Source organism: Pantherophis guttatus, chromosome 12 (genome assembly GCF_059756535.1).
Source record: "Pantherophis guttatus breed Tessera chromosome 12, ASM5975653v1, whole genome shotgun sequence".
NCBI lineage: Eukaryota > Metazoa > Chordata > Lepidosauria > Squamata > Colubridae > Pantherophis > Pantherophis guttatus.
Window position 1 is genome coordinate 22,353,259 of NC_142074.1, and position 15,129 is coordinate 22,368,387.

Genomic DNA, 15,129 nt, shown 5'->3' on the forward strand with positions numbered 1-15,129 from the left:
GATGGCCAAGGTTGAGGAACACTGCTCTACAGATACTGGATTTAGGAAAAATCCATTGCTACCCCTTTGTTTAAATATCCAGGGAAACTGACCGGTACGTGCCTGTCCATGCAAAGCATGTTCAGCAGTAAAGAAACTACAATCCTAAGAAAATGCAGATTCTTGTAAAACAGTGATTCATCCGCCTGAGAGTTTTATACACACACACACACACACACACACACACACACACACACACACACAGTTATACCTGAATAAACATCATTTGCTGTTTGTTTGTTTTTTCAAATGTATGACCCTGAACTATTATTAAACAAATGCCTTTTAAGACTGAACTTGTGAAAACAACTTTGCACTATAACAGCAGCAGGTAAAAGCTTCACATCCCAAAAAGGAGGAACAAGCTGGAAAGACTAAAGAAAAAAAAAAACGTGCAAGCTGAACAAAGTTATAAGTCTTTTTTTTTGTTTGTTTGTTTGTAAATACCCCTTGCAAATTACAAGTCATTCTTTTTTGCAAAAAGAGACAATAAAAGGATGCTTTGGTGCTTTCTCACCACGGAGGAATTTTTTTAAAAAAAACTTTAAAAAAAAAGTTCATAAATATATAAACAAGTCTTTTTTTCCGTTTTTTTTTTTAAATGACCATTTACAAAAATACACTTTATTGCTAACCCTACTGACTCGTGACGTTTCTTAGATCAAAGATTCCGCTTTGCCAAACTCTTTTAACAACAAAACCACAAAGTTTGATTTTATCTCTGGGTGGCAAGATGTTTCTCCAAAACGAGGTTTAATTCAACCAGAGGAGGAGAAAAAAATAAATAAAAATAAGGATCGTCCTTGCACCCTATTTGGTTCATCGGGGAATCGAGCTAGATAAATAATTTTTTTTTAAATCTCCATAATAAAATATGGACTCTCTTTATAGACAATCAAAAGACCAAAAGGAGCTGGTGTACAACGAAAGAAATTCAGGCCAAAGTGGTTTCCATAAAACGGTAGCAGCATCGTTCGAGTATTCCAGAAGTCCAGACGGGAGGAAAAAAAAAATTTTTGAGTCGCAAGGAAATTGCGAACCTTAAAAATAACATCGATCGCACAGACTGAACAAGTGAAACATGGCAATCAAGTCCTATGATATTTCACAGCAAACATTTTTCAAAAAAAAAAAACCTGTCTCTTGGGGGTGGGGTGGGGGTCTAAATTTATCAGCGTGTAAAATTTGATCCTAGTAACAAAAGAAAGGACTTGCAGGCTAAAATCCAGCCGCCATATGAAATATATATGCGCCACGGTGGCGCAGTGGTCAGAGTGCAGTACTGCAGGCTCCTGCTGAATGCCGGCTGCCTGCAATTTGGCAGTTCCAATCTCACCAGGGCTCAAGGTTGGACTCAGCCTTCCATCCTTCCGAGGTGGGTAAAATGAGGACCCATAATATTGGGGGCAAATATGCTGACTGTATACCGCTTAGAGAGGGCTGTCGAACAGTGTAAAGCGGTATATAAGTCTAAATGCTATTGCTATATATGGCTCGGCCGCATGCAAACCTAGTTGCAATTATTAGCGGTGTGTGATTTCCTGCAAGTCCTTGAGTCTCTCTCACCATTCCGGTCAAGCTGGTTTCTTTGTCCATGCGAGCTCCTAGTTCTGGTCTGCTTGTCAAAACTCACGTTGACTGACAGTTCCTTAAGCCAACGTAACTCCCTTAACCTTTCCTCCCTGCGCTTGTGGAGCTGCAAAGCTTGAACAGCCAAAGGCCAACTGCCTTTTGGGCTGCTGGTTTCCTAAGCAGAAAGGTTGCCAGCTGTAGCTCTCCGCTCCTTCTACATCCCTGGGCGTTTCTTCTCGCCTTGCAGCCTTCTGGAGGAGGACCCAAACTCTCCTGCTCGGCGGTCAGGATTCGCTGCCCGCCCTGAGGTAATAAAACAGTGATGACCATCTCATTCGAGAACCTCAAGGCAACTGCATTTCGGGCAAATCTTGTAAGCTGCACGGCTGCCCCTGTAGGTGATGGCTCGGGGGCTGCGGGTGGTGGAAATAACCCATGGTGGCCGTCTGTTGAGGTAAGGGTGGTTGTTGGAATAAGTGCTGGTTCTGCCCTGGTTCAGCGGCACTCGGCATCTGTAAGGAAGACAAGATTCAACGTGAAGCCACTTCAAAGAACACATCTATGGAGATCGTCAGTCCTCCAGGTCGTGGTTGTCCTGAAGGTGCTTTCCCCCCACCCCCAACCCAAGAGGCAACTGGACTTTCTGGTTTTTCTTTGAAGACGTTTCACTTCTCATCCAAGAAGCTTCAGCGGTTCTGGCAGGATGGTGGGGAATAGAAAAGGTTGATGCTCCTTGCAGACAGATGGTCATTTGCATTCCTTTTAGAGCAGTGGTTCTCAACCTGTGGGTCGGGACCCCTTTGGGGATCGAACGACCCTTTCACAGGGGTCGCCTAAGACCACCGGAAAACATATATTTTCAATGGTTTTAGGAATAATTTTATGGTTGGGGGTCACCACAACATGAGGAACTGTATTAAAGGGTCGCGGCATTAGGAAGGTTGAGAACCACTGTTTTAGAGAGTCGTTGAGGCCACTTGTAGGTTTATCTGTGTCCTCAGGGTCACCTGAGTGGGGCAAATGGGTGGGGAGCCTTCTTGCAACTGCTGAAAGGACTGTGTGGTAGACTGGAGATCGATCGTGTCACATCCCTCCCCCTGTGTTGAGATGGGGCTGTTCAATTTTGACACAGATGGCCTCTTTGACCCCTCTTTCAAACAAGCGGTCCCCTCTGTCCAAAATGGGGACTTTGCTGTCTTCAAAAGAGTGACCGTTGTCTTTTCAATGCAGATGGACTGCTGAATCTAGTCCTGATGTGTTTGTTCTCCTATGTTGTGCCAGGCGTTTGGGAAGTGGTTGTTTTGTTTCCCCAATGTACAGATCTGCACATGGCTCACCGCATTGTACGGCCTATACCACGTTGCTCAGTTTGTGTCTGGGTGTTTTATCCTTGGGGTAGACAAGCTTCTGCCTTAGTGTATTCTTGGGTTTGAAGTCTTCAAAGAAAAACCACAAAATCCAGTTGCCTCTTAAAAAAGCACCTTTGGAACTTCAGAGAACATCTAGAACCTCAAGTCATCATAATGTTGGAAGGGAGCATTGAACCCACGCAATACGGAAAGGGAATTCTGGGAATTGAAGTCCACCGGTCTTGAAGTTGACAAACCCTGTTTAAGATTAATTGCCACGTGTCCAGTTTCAGGCATCACCATCAACAATAGATGGATATTGAGGCCATCATTCGGAATGGAAGTGAATAATTGTCTTCAGCCACATTTCTCAACCATGCCGACTTTAAGATGGGTGGACTTCTACTTCCAGAATTCTGCAATTTTTATTTTCTTCTATAGCTCAATATTATGTCTCCTTAGATAGCTCAATATTATTTTCAGAGAGTGATCGCAACACTCTAGGTTTTAAGTTTGATCCAGCTTTCTCTAACCTATTTTTTTTTTCATCTCTTCCTCCCATCAGTGGCCTTTTTGGCTAGTCCTCGACTTAATGACTAGAATTGAGCTCAAGATTTCAGCTAAGTTCGCTAAACGAACTGTTGTAAATTGAGGATTACATCTCTTTATCGATTGTCGCATCTTGCAAAACAATTTACCTGGAGGTAAAGATGATGTGGTTGAACTGGCTGCGGCGTCCACTGTTGGAGGGTGTTGGCCGGATGGCTCTGTGGGACAGTCACACTGGGTTGAGGCATCATCAGAGAAGGGGTGAATCCGGGAGACGGGATCGGGGCCCGGATGGCCGCGCACGTGACGGGTTGCATCTGGATTGCGGAAGGCAGACTCTGCGGTTCTTGAGGAAACCTTCCGAGGGGGAAAATGAAAAGCTTGGTGAAGAAAAAGAAATGGAAGGTTTCATCCCACATCAAAACGAGATAGCTAGTGTAGGAAGTTAGCACCCACCCCTTTCCTAGAAGAATGAAATCTTTTAGGAAATATTAAAAAGGCAGAATATTATATTTCCCTGGTTGAGAAATGGAGAAACATGTTTCAAAGACAAAGCAGCTCCCACCTTCCTGCCCCCCCACACACCCTTTGACAATGGACCGTCATCTGCAACACAATAGGACCCATCTAGCAACAGAAACTCACCACATGGCACCTGGGAAGATTACATCAGCCAGCAAGGCTAGCTAAGACCCCCACCCCCTGGGAGTCTGACAACCAATCAGGATACTCTTTTGGGGCCCCAGGAAGTTCAAAGCCAGAGAGGGCATAAAACCTGGGGACTCGCTGCATCTCGCCCCTTTTTCTGCTCAGGAACTCAAACCATGTCATCCTGTCCACCATTAAACCATCTTTCCAAGCAGTCTTCCACAAAGCAGCAAGTCAAAATTTACGACCCATTATCTATCTTTGTGTCTGGAGAACCCTACAATGTCCAAGTCTGCCTTCACAACGCGCGAGTCATTTGTTACGTTCTAGAAAATTCTATGGAATTTACACTTATTCAGTAGATGAAGATTTCCCAATCTTGGCTGTTTTCAAGTATATGGACTTCAACTCCCAGAATTCTAAGCCATTGCTTAGAATTCTGGGAGTTGAAGTCCGCTCATCTTCAGTTGGTCAAGGTAGAGTCATCGTGATAAGATGGTGGCTTACTTGGTCTGCTGTCTACTAGTGTTGCTTTGGGAGGTCTGATTGTTCCCGCTCGTGCTGGACATCAGTGACGGCACAGGTTGATCTAACAACATCCTGGGGAAGGAAAAGAGCACACCCAACACACAACTGTGAGAAAAAATAGACAAGTGGTGCTTGAACAGTTTTCATGCAAGTTGTACTCATTTTGGACCATAGGACTTAACAAAAGTCCAATAGATCAGACAAGAACATTAGTCTGTGGAGATCCTCCGTCATCCAAGTCATGGTTGTCCCAAAGGTGCTTTTTCAAGAGACAAATGGACTTTCTGGTTTTTTTCTTTGAAGACATTTCGCTTCTCATCCAAGAAGCTTCTTCAGCTCTGGCTGGACGGTGGGGAATGGAAGGATTGATACTCCTTGCAGACAGATGGACATTTGCATCCTTTTAGAGAGCCATTGAGGCTACTTGAAGGTTTATCTGTGTCCTCAGGGTCACCTGAGTGGGGCAAATGGGTGGGGAACCTTCTTGCAACTGCTGAAAGGACTGTGTTGTAGACTGGAGATAGATGGTGTCACATCCCTCCCCTTGTGTTGAGATGGGGCTGTTCAATTTTGACCTAGATGGGCTCCTCTTTCACCCCTCTTTCAAACCAGTAGTCCTCTGTGTCCAAAATGTGGACTTTGTTGTCTTCAAAAGAGTGGCCTTTACCTTTTCAATGCAGATGGATTGCTGAATCTAATCCTGATGCGTTTGTTCTCCTATGTTGTGCCATGCGTTTGGGAAGTGGTTGTTTTGTTTCCCCAATGTACAGATCTGCACATTGCTCACCGCATTGTACTGCAAATACCATTTTGCTCAGTTTGTGTTTGGGTGGTTCTCCTATGTTATGCCATGCATTTATTCCATTCCCCACCATCCAGAGCTGAAGAAGCTTCTTGGATGAGAAGCGAAACATCTTCAAGTAAAAACCCAGAAAGTCCAGTTGCCTCTTGCAAAAAGCATCTTTGGGACTTGGACACATTAGGTTCTTCGTTTCTAGAAGGTTGAACTGAGGGGCGTTTTGCCCCCCCCAAAAAACTAGAGTTCCTCCTCCTTTCTCAAGGTCTCTCCTCATCCGTACCTTAAGTTTCCTTCTTGGTTGTAATCGGACGGTTGTGTCCTCTCGCCCAGTTCTTGTGGCATTGGAGAAGGCACCGGGAGAGGGTGGGTTTGAGAAAAAGCCATGGGGTTGTTGTAGACGGGTAGAGAAATACTCATCTGGATGGGCATGCACACCGGCTTCATCTGGTTTCCTCTCACAACGTGTTTTCGCTGTTGTGGTTGCCCCTGAAATCAAAACACAAATGGTTGAATAGGAATCTTGCAGGCTCCCGAGGGATGGGGGGATTGATTCAGAACCCCCAGATAGAGATAATCCTCGACTTATGACCAGCATCTCTGTCACTAAGAAAGGCAGTTGTTGAGTGAGTCGCCAACTAATCTTTCCTTTCATTTTCTAATTTGTAGAAGTTATCGCTCATCGATGGGAAGTGATCGGAACTATATCTGGGTTTTGAATCATTTCTGATCTTTGGGTGTAATCATGATTACGTCCGTGTGGGTTTATCTAGGAGAAATTAATCTCGTGATTAGAGATGGCTTGACTGGGGTTGGGTGGGGAAAACCACAGAGGACTACTAAATTAATCGAGAGAAGATAATATTTGTAGCTCAGGGTTAAACTGTGGGGTCCTTGGTGCTCTCTGAGCTTGGTGCTTTTCTTGCAGACATCTAGGTAACGTCATCAGTGCTAGAAGGGAGAAGGGTTTGCGGAGAGGAGGAAGACAACAATGACTTTGGGGTACCTGGTGCTCTCTGAGCTTCAGTGTTTTCTGGCAGACGTTTCATTACCCAACTGGGTACCATCATCAGCGCTAGAAGGGAGTGCAGTTTCTCAGCTTATACTCCCACCAACACTGACTAGTATATAAAATCAGAGCAAACCACACACCCTTCTAAAACTGATGATGTTACAGTATCTAGTTGGGTAGTGAATTGTCTGCAAAGAAACCACTAAGCTCAGTGAGCACCAAGGACCCCTCAGGCCTCCTCCTCCTCCTCCTCCTCCTCCTCCTCCTCTCTGCAAACCCCACTCCCTTCTAGCACGGATAATGTTACCTAGTTGGTTAATGAAATGTCTGCCTGAAAACCACCAAGCTCAGAGAGCACCAAGAACCATTCCATCCTCCTCCTCTTCCTCCTCCTCCTCCTCTCCACGAACCCTCCTCCCTCCTTGCACCGATGATGTTACCTAGTTGGGTAATGAAACGTCTGCCCGAAAACCTCCAAGCTCAGAGGGCAGCAAGGACCCCACTACACCAATCGTAATAATGTAAAAAACAACAACAGAGAATTTACCTGGGTTGATGTGACACACGGTTCCCTGAGGAAGGACGGCTGGGAGGCCAAGGGAGCACTACCAAACTGCTTCGATCCCATGATGCTTTGCTGCTGTTGGGACTTCGTGGGAGCAGCTGGCCTGTTCCCTAAGGTGGCTCCCGGTGGTTGCCGCCTTGGGGTCTGTTGGGACTGCACCGTGCTGAAGACCATAGGCATGGACTGCTGCATGATCATCTATTGGACAAGAGAGGACGGTCAAAGGGGAGATGGGGTCACCAGGAAGCCTCAAAAGCCGAAGGGACATTTTTTATGAGAACCTCACGATGCCAACTGGAGCTCAGTTCACCTGTCAACCTTCGTGCTTTCCAACCTTCTACAAAAGGCAAGTGTTGTGGCCCGCCAGCAGAGCTGGCAGCAGATTCGGACAGTGAGGAGGTTGGGGAGGAACATGGGCCAGTCCTGGAGTCTGGGGAAGGCTCTGAGGAGGGCTCTGCGTCGGAGGCAGAGAGGGGGCCAGGGCCGTATGCCAGTTGTCAGCTGCCTTCGGAGTCAGACATCAGTGAGGCAGACGAACAGCTGAAGCCTGTTCCCAGTGTCCGCATGCAGAGTTGCCAGACGAAGGGAACAGCTAAAGAACAAGGGTCGACTCAGGAGTAAAGCCACAGGTGGACGATGAATGGCCCCTCCCAGAGGGAATAAAAGAGGAGCGACAGGGGAGTGGAGTTTGCAGGAGACAATTAGTTTGCCTAACTGGTTCCTGACTCTCCGAGACTCCTGGCCAAGTTTTGAAGATATCGGTCTGGCAGCTCTCCAAGCCAGATAAGGTCAGTGACTGTAAATTCTCCCTTGAAAGACTTTGCTGGATGTGAATGAGAAGAATTCACAGTAACTTAATAAAAAGGGTTTTTTTTTCAGGACAAGGAGTCTGCTTCATAGTTTTTGGAGAAGCCTAGGTCAGAACAGTGAGTGATGAGGAAAAGTGAAGGCAAACATACCTTGTACTACATAAAACCAACTTGCAGAGAGTGGTCCTTAGCCAGAAAGGCATGGAAGAAGACACAGATTGGTAGAGAGGGGCACGATGAATATCAGATTTGGTTTTTGTAAATTTTTGGGTGGGTTTGTGGTGAAAGAGAGAGAGAGATCAAGTTCCAGTTGGAACAGCAAGACAAAAATTAACATTTTTGTTCGTCAACTTTCTGGTCTTGGAAAAGCCTCATAATGTTGCCTTTAAGAGAAAGGAGGTTGCTTGGGAATTTAAAGAAGGTTTCTGTGAGTTTGGGGCAAGGAAATAAGAATTAGGGGGGGGAAGCAGGGGGGAAATCCAGCAGGTTCTGACAGGTTCTGGAGAACCAGTAGCAGAAATTATGAGTAGTTCGGAGAACTAGCAAATACCATCTCTGGCTGGCCCCAGAGTGGGGAGGGAATGGAGATTTTGCAATCTCCTTCCCCCAGGAATGGGGAGGAAATGGGGATTTTGCAGTATCCTTCCCCCAGGAGTGGAGAGAGAATGGGGATTTTGCAGTATCCTTCCCCTGGAGTGGGATGGGAATGGAGATTTTGTAATATCCTTCCCCCAGGAATGGGGAGGAAATGGGGATTTTGCAATATCCTTCCCCCAGGAGTGGGGAGGGAATGGGGATTTTGCAATATCCTTCCCCCAGGAGTAGGGAGGGAATGGCAATTTTGCAATATCCTTCCCCCAGGAATGGAGAGGGAATGGCGATTTTGCAATATCCTTCCCCCAGGAGTGGGGAGGGAATAGAGATTTTGCAGTATCCTTCCCCTGCTATGCCCACCAAGCCTCGCCCACAGAACCGGTAGTAAAAAAAAATTGAATTTCACCACTGGGAAAAAGACCATTCAGAATTTCCCTCACTGCATGGAACTATGGCAAGAATATCCCACTAGAGGTCAGCCAGCTCTTTGCCAATTATAAATTATAAACACTCCAAAATGATAACTGAACCTTTACTATATATAGCTGTTGCATTATTTGCTGGAAAACCTATGCACCGTTATTTATTTATTTTTATAAAAAAAAAAAAACAGCCAGAAATTTTACTGGAACAGTAAACAGCCTCTGTAGAAAACAGCCTCGTTGTTTTAGAAGAATTGTTTTTGCTAAGCGAGGTACGTGAATTATCTGAAGTGACGAAGCATAGATATTGTCAGCTTTGGAAGCCATATTAGCAACAGAAGCTTCCACCCTGCCACCTTCTCCTGTGTGGGAAAGTAGGGGGTGGGTAGTAGATTTAGTCTGTAGACATAATAGCATTCATCCTGTTGGTCAAGGTCAGGCCGATCCTGCATCTGGAGGAGGAGAGCGGTTGAAGTGATGTCTCGAGATGGGATGGATGGTGAGTAGAGCATGTGATGGACTGAGGAGTGAGGGGATGGTTTTGGGGGTTTTGATTTATTGAGGGAAAACCCGGAACTCTCAGATTCGGGTTTTCCCAGATGTGCCAGTATACCTACTCTAATAAATGGAACTTTGAGAAAACCTTGGAGGTTTTAATTGGAATTGGGTTTTTCTGGAACGCTGAGAGACATGGGAAGTTGGGCGAGATTTATGTCAGAAGCTGCCACAATGGGCGATACATCTCTGGGATTTCCTATGGAGAGTTTACTCAGACCTCTCTGAAGATGCTGAACGCTGAAATCTTGAACCTTCTGGGTGAGAAGATAATTACCACTCCGTTGAAATGTCTAATCATTGCTCTCTCTTCAACATAAAAATCCAAAATTCCTAGAGAAGCTTTTCAGGGTACCATTAGCTGATCAGAGGGAGAAGAAGGGGAAGGGGAGAGGAGGAGAAGGAGGAGTGGTGGAGAAGATTGAGCTTCTGGGGGCAATCAAAACCCACAAGGGAAGAGGAGGAGAAGGAGAAGGAGGAGTGGTGGAGGAGAAGAAGAAGGTTGGGCTTCTGGGGTCAATACAAACCCACAAGGGGAGAGGAAGAGGAGGAGGAGGTGAAAGAGAAGGAGGAGTGGTGGAGAAGGAGAAGAAGGTTGAGCTTCTTGGGTCAATCAAAATCCATGAGGAGAGAGGAGGAAGAGGAGGAGGTGGTGGTGGAGGAGAAGGAGGAATGGTAGAGAAGAAGAAGGTTGGGCTTCTGGGATCAATACAAACCCACAAGAGGAGAGGAGGAGAAGGAGAAGAAGGTTGAGATTCTGGGGTCAATCAAAATCTACAAGGGGAGAGGAAGAGGAGGAGAAGGAGAAAGAGAAAGAGAAGAAGGAGGAGTGGTGGAGAAGGAGAAGAAGGTTGAGCTTCTTGGGTCAATCAAAATCCATGAGGAGAGAAGAGGAGGAGGAGGAGGAGGAGGAGGAGGAGGAGGAGGAGGAGGAGGAGGAGGAGGAGGAGGAGGAGGAGGAGGAGGAGGAGGAGGAGGAGGAGGAGGAGGAATGGTGGAGAAGAAGAAGGTTGGGCTTCTGGGATCAATACAAACCCACAAGGAGAGAGGAGGAGAAGGAGAAGAAGGTTGAGCTTCTTGGGTCAATCAAAACCCACAAGGGGAGAGGAAGAGGAGGAGAAGGAGAAAGAGAAGAAGGAGGAGTGGTGGAGAAGGAGAAGAACCTTGAGCCTCAGAGGTCAATCAAGATCCACCAGGGACAGTCTCCTGCTAAAGCAGCCTGACCACAAGATACCTGCAGATTGGAGTCTTGGACGAGTTGCAGCTGCTCCTTGATTACATGCAGTTCCTCTTGCTGGGTCTTAATGTCAGCTTGCAGGATGCGTGTCCTCTCTTCCAGCTGTTCCTTGAGCTGGTGCATCATCCCCATTTGCGTTGGGAAGTGATAGCCTGGCTGCAAAGACGAGACCAACTTGGAACCAGGTTTTGCAAAAAAATAAAATAAAAAAAAATATAACTGCCACGATCCATACAGCACATAGGCTAACTACTCCGTGCATGAATATTAAGGTCACTGCTGCTTTGTTCATCATCTATGCTTCTCTTTCTCCCTTTAATATCTTCCGACCTCCCTTTTCCTTCCTTCCCAACAACCACTGAGTCCAATGCTCTTTCCCCGCCACCCAGTGATGGGATTCAGCCGGTTCGCACCACTTTGGGAGAACCGGTTGTTAACTTTCTGAGCAGTTTGGCAAACTGGTTGTTGAAAGAAATCATTAGGGCAGAGAACTGGTGGTTAAATTACTTGAATCCCACCCCTGCCCCCATCCCTGCCCCCCCCAGGAGTGGGCTGCTGGGGGTTTGCAGGGGTTCGGGAGAACCTCTAGCTAAGATTCTGTGCAGTTCGGAGAATTACAACATGATGACTTCCTTCCTTCCCTCATTTCCAACTCAAGATCTGGTCTCCCACCACGCCCGGTGTCACATCTCCCATGCTTCAGATGTCAACACTTAAAAGACGCAAAGCAGGAGCAAGAAATATGAGCTCCAAGCTGACCTACGTAATATCGAGTTATTCAGACGAGAAGCAAGTGTCAGCACTCCAAACTACATTCGTTCCAGTGCTGACATAAGGAGGAGAAGAGGGGGCAGCTGGCAAGAGGACGCTTGACTCTTCACCTACTTATTTTCCCTGAAGATAATATCCCCTAGGAGATGGGTTGGGAGGGGGGACATTCCTGGGAGCTGAAGTAGTAGATATGGGGAGAGTGATTTGGAAGATGGCCAATGAGACGCAGAAAATTGGGGAATGGAAAGGGAAGGTTTGGGGTCAGGAAGTCAGTGTTGGCTACGACATAATCAGGGACAGATTGTCGTGCTTAATAAATGAAAGATTTCATCAAAGACTATTTGTTTGGAAATGCAATTTATTTGAGACAACATCGAAACCTGACAGCAAGGAAGGATCTCTGCATTCCTTGGCTACAAAGCACATCTAATATGGGTTTGCATCGTGGACAACATACCATCAATGTTTGTTGGGCAGGGACCGTGGGCTGCGTCATGTGATGCTGTACAAGATGGTCGGAGGGAGTTATGATGCCCTATGAAGAGGGAAAACAGGAAGGGGAAAAAAAGACATCACAATCCACCTTCTGCGAGGAATGAATTGGACCGCTGCCTTCCGCAGCGTTTAGTTTATGTTCTGATCCAGCTCCCCAAAGACGAGAAACCCTCTGAAGTGAACTCGAAAGATTCCTTTATTAGGTGCGCCGGCAGCCCTGGCAAAAAGTTTCTCTCTCAGGCTGACAAGTCCGGCCGGCCGGAAGATGAATAGCTGTCTGCCACATCTATTCATCTCCGCCCCATGCCTTTTATCCCCAGAGCTAGGATGGGGCTTCACTAGCAGCAGAGGCTCTTCCGTCCCAAGGACCGGCCCATAGATTTCCACTGCTCTCCTCTCCTCTGCCTTCTGTGCATCTGCGCGTCAGGCACTGGACCCAGCTGTTCCTCCTCTCTCCTCATCAGTACCTCCCTTGATCTTGATTGTATCCCTCTGTTAATATATATAGATATATCATAGATATTTGCTCTTTCCAAAGAGAAGACCAGGTCACTTCCACTAATCATCCGACAATGAGTCATCATTTGTTCTGCACATAATGACCTTTTCGGACGCATTCATGGGGAGATAACCCAGTAATTGTTTCATTAGAGTTCAAAGCATCTAACCTTCTAACCTGTCCTCTCCCTTGTTGGGGTGAATCACCGTTCCTGGGCAAAGCAATTTCTCAGGAGCCTTACCTGAGTGCTGCCGCCGGAGGCAAGCCGTAAGGAGACCTTGTCTGGTTGCCCCAATGATAAGCTTTGCCGCGTCGGAGTGCTGGCATCAGTGTGCCGCATGGATGACGTGGCTATAGAAAAACAAACAAATTTGGGAAGAGGTGAAGGAAGAGAAAGAGAAAATGTTGCTGGTGATTGACCAAATAAATATTACTCGATGGATGCAGTAAGGCCGCGATGGCGAACCTATGGCATGGAGCCCTCTCTGTGGGCATGCGCGCCAATGCCAGCTGCTCTTCCGGGTTCCGGAAGTGAGGACCAGCTGTCCGGCACCCATGTGCCCAACGGGATCTGGAAGAGCAGCTGGACGCCACACACCAGAGGTGGGTTTCAGCAGGTTCTGACCAGTTCTGGAGAACCGGCAGCGGAAATTTTGAGTATAGATAATTTGGCAATTATTTCTCTGGCAGCATTCCAAGGGAGATAAGTTGGGTGTTTATAAACATTCCCCTGAAAGACTGTTTGAGAAGCCTTTCGGACTGGGAATGACAATAATTCACAACCGTATGAATAAAAGAGGTTTGCCGGGACTAAGATTGTGCTGTATGCTTTCTAAGGAAGCCTAGATAAGAACACCCCCCTACTTGCAGAGTCGGACAGCGCTGTGTGCGAAGATTGGCGGGAGCTGTGAGAAGACACGGATACCCGTTCCCGACTGACTTCTTGGTTAGTGGGCACGCAGTGTTGGGCATTGATATAATCCCCTTGACTCTGGAAAGAAAAGAGAGTGGACTGTCATATGCTTAGGAAAAGAAAACCAACCTGAAGATTAAAAAAATAAAAATAAACATACATCAACTGTAAAAAAAAGTATTTTTCTTCCAGGTGTCAACCCTGAAGCTGGCCTGGTGGAAGCCATCTTGACAGCTTCAGTGTTGTCACACTAGAGCTAAGGTATAGGGAGGTGGGATTAGAGATAGTTGGAGATTGTGTAGTCAAAACAAAATACTTTCTCTTGGGAACCAAGGACATTCTCACACCTGATCAGAGGAAGGAGGAGCGAGGTCACCAGGCAACCAGACAGAGCCGTGATTGGACCATGTGACTGATGGTTTTGGGGTTGAGAGGAAAACTTTTACTTTTTTTGTCTTCATTTTTGTATCGAATTGTACCCGTCTCATCTCGTAACTTTTGTATCAGTTTTTTTTTCTTTCTCTTTTTTGAGTCTAAATGCCAACCATCTCCCCGGCTTATTTGCATTTTCGAAGAAGTTTTGTTTAGCTGCTTTAATTTTTTGTGCCAGTTCTTCTTTCTCTTGAGATTCATGTTTTACTAGTTCCATTTGCGGGTCTTTCTGTAGTTCCAATTCTAGTCTTTTATATTCTTCTTCTAATTCCTTTCTTCTTTTCTTCTCCCTATTTTTCCTTCCTATGTAAGAAATTGCTGAAATATGCCTTGGCAGTATCCCATACATTTTGCAGGGACGATTCTCTGTTTTTATTTTCTTTGAAAAAGAATTCCATTTCCTTCTCCATTTTCTTTTTTTAAAAAAAAACTTTTACTTTTAATTAGATGAAAAACCGCGGGACTTTTCAGAGTCGGTTTTCACCAGATCTGTGCCAATATGACATTTCCAATAAAGCTATTCTTTGAGGAATCTGCCGTATTTTTCAGAGTATAAGACGCACCTTTTTCCCCCAAAAAAGAGGGTGAAAATCTGGGTGCATCTTATACTCCGAATTTAGCCCCGCCCAGCTTCTCAAACGGAGGTTTCAGAGGCTGAAAAAGGCATCAGAAATGAAGCTTCAGAAAAAAAAGCCTCCAAACAGAGCTTCAGAAAAGAAGCCCCCAAACAGAGCTTCAAAGGCTTTTTTTCTGAAGCTCTATTTCGGAGGCTTTCAGAGGCAGGAAAAAAAGTTTTTTCTTAATGGGAGTTTCAGAAGTTTCAGAGGCAGAAAAAAAAGCAAAAAAAAGCAAGGCACAGAGCTCACAACCAAGAAACCTGTTGCTAAAATTCACCTCTGGGAACAGCTGATTGGGGGTATTCCGGGAGGCAGATCCACCTGCCAATCAGCTTTTTTCTTATTTTCCTCTCCAAAAATTAAGGTGCGTCTTATACTCTGAAAAATATGGTACCTGCCTTGGAGTTTGGCTTGATATGGATGTATTACTTAGACACCCTGACACCAGAAAGTGACTTCCAAAATTCTGAGAATCCTATAGGAAGGATTTTACCATTTTAAGTCATCTTGCGGACTTTCTGTTTTTTAATCAAATTTGACTCTTCCTCTGTGGGTAATGAGTTATTTTTAGAGGAGAACATCCTGTACAGACGTATGGAAAAGACTTTAGCTGGAGAAGGATCCAAAAGGTGATTTTTTTTGTTTCAAAAAGGCATCTGGGCTTTCTGTGTTTTTGCTTGAAGATGTTTCGCTTCTCATCCAAGAAGCTTCTTCAGAATTTGAGAAG

At 45.8% G+C, this 15,129-nt stretch overlaps 1 protein-coding gene across 5 annotated transcripts in view; it reads right to left on the reverse strand.

The window, feature by feature from the left end:
• Positions 1-752: 752 nt before the first annotated feature.
• Positions 753-15,129, reverse strand: part of LOC117676343 (neuronal PAS domain-containing protein 2-like) — a 66,391-nt gene continuing 52,014 nt past the window's right edge. For all 5 annotated transcript variants that reach the window (XM_060681669.2, XM_060681667.2, XM_060681668.2 and 2 more), the window contains 9 exons: positions 13,305-13,431; positions 12,682-12,791; positions 11,904-11,981; positions 10,673-10,831; positions 7,041-7,256; positions 5,765-5,970; positions 4,665-4,757; positions 3,659-3,866; positions 753-2,123 (listed from right to left, as the gene is read on the reverse strand). In XM_060681669.2, the coding sequence (XP_060537652.2) occupies positions 1,956-2,123; positions 3,659-3,866; positions 4,665-4,757; positions 5,765-5,970; positions 7,041-7,256; positions 10,673-10,831; positions 11,904-11,981; positions 12,682-12,791; positions 13,305-13,431 (1,365 nt within the window). In that variant the 3' untranslated portion in view covers positions 753-1,955. The remainder of the gene's footprint in view (positions 2,124-3,658; positions 3,867-4,664; positions 4,758-5,764; positions 5,971-7,040; positions 7,257-10,672; positions 10,832-11,903; positions 11,982-12,681; positions 12,792-13,304; positions 13,432-15,129) is intronic.